Source organism: Anser brachyrhynchus, assembly GCF_964034855.1.
Source record: "Anser brachyrhynchus genome assembly, chromosome: 25".
NCBI classification, from domain to species: Eukaryota; Metazoa; Chordata; class Aves; order Anseriformes; family Anatidae; genus Anser; species Anser brachyrhynchus.
The window spans coordinates 371733-377732 of NC_137718.1; the positions used below are offsets into that span (position 1 = coordinate 371733).

Consider the following 6000-nt stretch of genomic DNA (forward strand, 5'->3'; position numbering starts at 1 on the left):
CATACACCAATAGCTTCAACAACAGCAAACGCATCTTTTACTTCTGAAGAAGTGCGTGCCACCCAGCAAAGCATGGAAGTATTATTCAAGTATTTCAAAGGCTGGGCTATGTTTCTGAGCTTGTTGCAGTGGAAAAAAGTTTAGCCTTCCGTGATTCCTTTTGCGGCATCTCTAACTTGATGCCTAAGGACTCACTCGCTGCTGCGCACAGGGCTGACCTGGGGGCTGAACCATAACGAACTTCAGTGCTGACAGTAAAACGCACGAACGGAAAAGCCTCAGAGGCTTATGCAGCACGGCCACCTAGCTCAAAGCATGTACCTGCCCAAGAAGCATCCCACTTTAACAATCTGCAAGAACACACGTCCTTCACTAGCATCACTCTCAGTGGCCCCCAGTGCTGAACAGAGAAGCGAGGTGTAGCATCTCACCGGCGAGTCCCTTTGCCTGCCCTTTCCCAACCAATCCTTGGCCTAAAGAGGAGATCAGGATGCCTTACAGTAGGTGCCACATGCATTTTACTCGGGTGCTCTCTAAGACAGGTCAAGAAGAGAAAGCAAACTCCTCTGCTGAAGTGGGAAACTTTTGCTGGTTTGCAACCAGAACCAAGAAAACCAAGTCCCTTAATTGCAGAATCATTATGGTTGGAAAAGCCCTCCAGGATCACCTGGTCCAACCACCCCCTACCACCACTGTCACCACCAAGCCATGTCCCCAGGCACCACGTCCAACCTCTCCTCGAACACCCCCATGGACAGTGACTCCACCACTCCCTGGGCAGCCCGTCCCCATGCCCGACTGCTCCTCCTCAGCAGAAATGTCTCCTCACTTCCAACCTGAACCTCCCCTCCCTCCAACGTTTCTGTTGATTGAAACAACGCACAACTGAAACCTGACCAAAATGCCTCCCTGCCTCTCAGGACAAGGCAGTTTCTTGCCTCACACACGGCAGTGCCTTTTTCCATGGAATTCTTGCTGCTCGAAAGCTGTACAAACAGCAAGCTTTGACATCACAACTGCAAAACTTGCGGTGGGCATGTTCCCTCGCGTGCGGTCACAGCAGAGGAGCACCTGCCTGCTTGTGGACGCCAGCAGCACTGCCTCCCGTGCACCGAACAGCTCAGGAGGACGCAGCCTCCCCAGGGAAGAACTTCAAAGCCAGTTAAGCAAGCTGAAAGATGAACAACTGACTCAGAGACACCCAGACTTTTTTTTTTTTTCCCATTTCCTCCACATCTGATACAGTAAAATCTATAGTACGGCACTCCTATTACAATAAAAAATAATAATAATAAAAAAAGGCAGTGCAACATAATCCTGCAAGGATCTGCCCTGTGAATTTTCCGGTCAAAGGAAGTGCGACGTCCAAAAGCCCCTGGAGCAAAGGGGTCGGTGTGCGTTGCTGCTCCGTCTGAGGCTGCCTTACCTGCCGCCGCGAGCAGTGACACCACCTTTATTAAAAACAGCTTCTCATGGGGAAACCCAAATTCCCCTTCTCCAAAAAACTGCACAAAACCAATACTCTGAGAGTTATGAGTACTTGGTAACGCTGACTGAATTTGGGAAACAGGATGGCTAAAATGTGTGCTCTTATTTTCACACTTCTGACAATGACTTCCTAACTCTTCAGAAAGGAAAGCAAGCACCGAGGAACCCGGCATCCCTCAGGCTACATCTGTACAATCTTCATCCCGTGTCTTTTGTTTCACATCAACAGCTAGGAACTGTTATTCCTCCATACATACCGATGATGTTACCAGTAACAGGCTGCACTCCACACTTTCGCTCACAGCTCAAACACCCAGGCAGTTTTGCAGTGACCATTCAACATTAAGTTAGGAAAGAAAATTTCAAGGCAGACAATTTTAATGCCCACGTGAAAAATAACTAATCTGTACTCTCAGCTCCGGCGTAACTGAGGCAGAGAGAAGCCACTCCTCCCAACACGTGGAACTGGTGCGGTTTCAAAACAAGGCAGCCATCGGTGAACATCTAAGACCAACACTGACTTCATAAAAGATTATGGTCCATGTATAATCACAGCAGTGCTACTAGGAACACTGTCAGGGCTGCTGTATTGCACTTCAGACCTCAAGGCTCTGCAGCTCAGTGCTGACTTTTGAACTGGCGCAGGTTTATGAAGGGAAGTGTCACCGCACACCTGACAGCCGACAGCGTTTATGAGCCAAAGCTCCAATGAGACTTCCGGGACGGGGAGGGAGCTCTAAAATGACAGACGCAGCAGACAGACAACAACTGCACAACCTTCCCTCGTCACAAATTCCACACGACAAGTCAAGAAAACACCATCAAATTCCCCTTATCACTTGGGTGTCATTCCCATCACGCAGAAGGATAACGCTCTACGAATGCCGCTGTTTTCAACCAGTTATAGTTTAACTAAGCAAAAAATCCCCCCTGCCGACTCCGGCTATGCCAAAGTCAAACACCGTAATGCTGCTCCCTTAAAGCTAGCTGGTTTCAAGATAACTCAGTGAAAAACTGAACTAAAACAGAAGTATTCGTACAAAATCATCAAAAATCTGGGGGATATGCAGTGACATCCCCGAATTCAGATACTTCTATATTAGAAATAAAGTCCACTACGTTCTACAAAATGTCCAAGGAGACAAGAGAAAGACTGAGTAAAATACTTGCTCTTGACTTCTACTTTTTTGTTATATCATACCAAATTTTTCCGTTAATGCACGATTTCAGCAGATACGCAGGACCAGAACGCAACATGCCACTCGGAAAAAAACCAACCACCCCAAAACATGACAGAAGATATATGTAAAATACAACACAGCTTCCTCCACGTTACTTTGGCTGCCGTGAGTTACTAAACCCAAATTATTCATCAGGACTTTACTCCTGCTGCAGAATGCAACCTCAGATGAAGGCTGTGACTGGCGAGTTCAGGGAAGACCCTCACCTCGCGGAGGTAAGCGGTGCAGTCATTAGGCAGCTCCCGAAGGGACACGACAAGTGGCAGTAAGTAGGGAACTGCTGGAAGTGCCCTATTAGGAGACAGCTGTGTCCGAAGTCAGGGACCATGCAGGCACCAGACCTCCACCATTTCAACATAAACATGCAGCCACCCTCTCCTCAGAGACTACAGGTGGCACCCGCACACGTAGTCCCTAGCTGTACAGCAGCTCTTTGCACATCCCCTGCTCCTACCGCTTAGGAAACTTGTGCTGCAGGAGAGGAGAGCTTGTCCGAGGACTTCTGGTGACCAGCAATGGTGCTGCAATCTTCACTGTGACTCCAACCCACATAGTCAACAGCTAAGAGAACTAGGTTTTTCACAGCTAAATACTTTGTTTCTAGAGCATCAGAGAAGGAAAGAAACATCCTCGTATCCGCAATGAGAAAAATGAGCCAACTAGACAAACCAAGCTGCAAGACACCCCAAATGCTCAAGAGCACCTGCTCCTGCTCCATCCCAACACTAGAAAACCACAACTTCACAGCAGGAAAAAGAATGCTGGGTCTACTCCTTCCCTGCTCACGAGTGGTGAGATGAACATCAACCTACAGACAACAAGCCACAGATTTTATTTTCCACTGTATATAATATTTGACAGGTTTTAATAGCTAAATAGAAAACCTAAAAAAAAAAATCTTAGGATCCAAGAGACATTTTCTTCATTAGCTGCTAGTGCCAAGAACGTATTTAAGCTATTTTGAAGCAAAGATGCCCTAAAAGTGAAACCGACACAGATTTTTCAAAGATGCCTTAGACTTCTAAGATGCAAAGGTATGCTTTAAGGCAAACGCAGTGGGAGTAACAAAAAAAAAAAAAGAAAATAATAATCTGGTGTCATCTAAAAAAAAGGAAAGAAAAGAAACAACAGGTTGCTGACCTCACCCCCTCCCCCCCCCCCCCCCAAAAAAAAAAAGACAAAAACAACCTGTTCAAGTTGTTAACTCTGTGGTGGTCAGGTAGGTTAGCCAGATTTCAGTCATTGTTGCCACTGAACTAACACTCACAAGACACTAACTTCTTTCAAATGGACACAGATAAATTCCATTCAACCCGGTCTATTATAAGCAGAGAAGTTTACAAATACAGTAAACAGCTACCTTTAAGGTGTTTGTATTAAATACAATGGATGCTAGCAGGCAGTCCGAGTTAAAGCTACAATCGCCGTGTTTACTAGGTTAGCAGCGTTTCCAGATCAGCTCTAAGTTTGTAAATCCAGCCCCCTCCAAGCATCGCTGCCGCTGGACCAGGAACTCTGCAGCTCAGAGCTGCTTTAGTTCAGCTGAGCTCCGCTTCACGTTACCTACCAAAAACCACCGAAAACAAGCCCAGAAGTAAACCATATTCTTGTATGTGCTTTAATAGCGTCCAATATTATCAGCAATGAAAAAGCAAGACAACTGCTTTTTAAAAGGGCAAAAGGTACACAAAACACAGATTTGAACGCTCTGCACCTGACAGTCTGCCTTTAAACCAGAGACAGAACGAGCGTTTCAAAAACAAAACCCCACTCCCTTTACAAAGGAGCTGGAGAATCTTCCTGCCAGAGCAAGGACACAGCTAGCGAGCGATGCAAAACACGAAGCACTGGCAAAGAACGCTGCAGCGCGCAGTAGGTAACACAGCCCCATCATGTCTTCCCTGCTCTGTCAGTAGGTGGGCTGTTGTTACTCTTGCTCTGGCTGCCTTAGAAAGGCTTAAAAAACGAAGGCAGGAAGAAGAACAGCTCAGAAAAAAAAAAAAAAACAAACCAAAAACCGAAAACCCAAAAACCCAAAGCACCGCCACCACAAAACGCGCGGCTCCTTCTCGCAGCCGAGCTGCTCTCCCCCAGCCCTGCCGCCCGGAGCCTGCCTCCGCCGCCAGGTGCGGCCGGGGGCGGCGAGGAGGAGCGCGGGGAGGGCCCGCGCCCGCGGCACCGGCAGCGGGGCTCCCGGGAGGGGCCGGCTGGCGACATCTCGCCTCTCCGCCTGGGCCCAGCGCCTGCCCCCGGTCCCGACGGCTGCCGCCCACCCGGGCCCCCCCGGCTCCGTCCGCTGCCGCTGGAGGCCGGGGCGCGCCCGGCAGGCGGAGCCCCCGGAGCATCCTTCCGGGGGGGCGCCGCAGGTGCCGCGCGACACCCGGGGCCCCGGGCGCCGCTCGCCGAGGCCGGGCCCGCCTCGCCCCCGCCCCGCCGCCGGTCCCGGGAGCGCCCCTCGCCCCCTCACCCGCCTCGGGCGGCCGCCGGCGCTCGGCCCCCTCCCGGCCTCGGCGCCCGGCGCAGGCGAGGCGGCGGCGGCAGGCGGATAATGGAGGCGGCGGCGGCGGCGGGGAGGACACCGGCGGCAAGTCGCGTGCGCGGGGAGGGACCGCGCGGCGCGGAGGCGGAGGGCGGCCGGCACCCACCCACCCCCCGCCCGCCCGCCCGCCGCGCGCGGCTCCCCGCGGCGCCCCCCGCCGCCGCCCCCGGCGGGCACACGGCGGCGGCCGGGCGCGCCCTTTGTGCGGCGCGGAGGGGAGCGGCGCGGAGCCGAGCGGAGCGGTAGGTGTGTCCGGCGGGGGCCGCGCGGGCAGGGGGTGTGCCCCCGCCGGGGCGGAGCGGGGATGTGGCGGAGCGGGACCCGCGCTCCGGGCCGCGCCGCGCCCTCCCTCCCGCCGGCCCCGCTCACCTCTCCGCTGCCCGCCTCGGCCCCGCAGGCCGCGCGGAACCGCCGCAGGTTGATGCCGATGGCGGCCGAGACCTGGAGCGCCGCGTCGAAGCCGGGTCCCACCCCGGCCGCGGGGCCCCCGGAGCCGCCGGAGCCCGGCGCTGCCCCGCCTCCCCCGCTTCCCGCCGCCCCGCCGGAGCACGGGCCGCCGCGCTCCCCGTCGCCCGCCGCCGCCGCCGCCGCCGGCTCGGCGGCTCGCAGGCTGCGCACGGCCGGCACCCGCAGCCGGGACCCCCCCAGCCCCCGGCGGCCCCAGCCGCCGCTGCCGGGCCGGGCAGGGAAGCGCCACCGACCGCTGTGCGCCATCTTTACTGTGAGGCGACG

General features: G+C 54.3%; 1 protein-coding gene across 3 annotated transcripts in view; it reads right to left on the reverse strand.

Annotated features, from left to right (window-relative positions):
• Positions 1–6000, reverse strand: part of KMT2A (lysine methyltransferase 2A) — a 50691-nt gene extending 44691 nt beyond the window's left edge. For 2 of the 3 annotated variants that reach the window (XM_080567811.1, XM_080567812.1), the window contains exon 1: positions 5638–6000. In XM_080567811.1, coding sequence (XP_080423937.1) covers positions 5638–5982 — 345 coding nt within the window. In that variant the 5' untranslated portion in view covers positions 5983–6000. The remainder of the gene's footprint in view (positions 1–5637) is intronic. The other variant, XM_080567810.1, reaches the window with a different exon arrangement.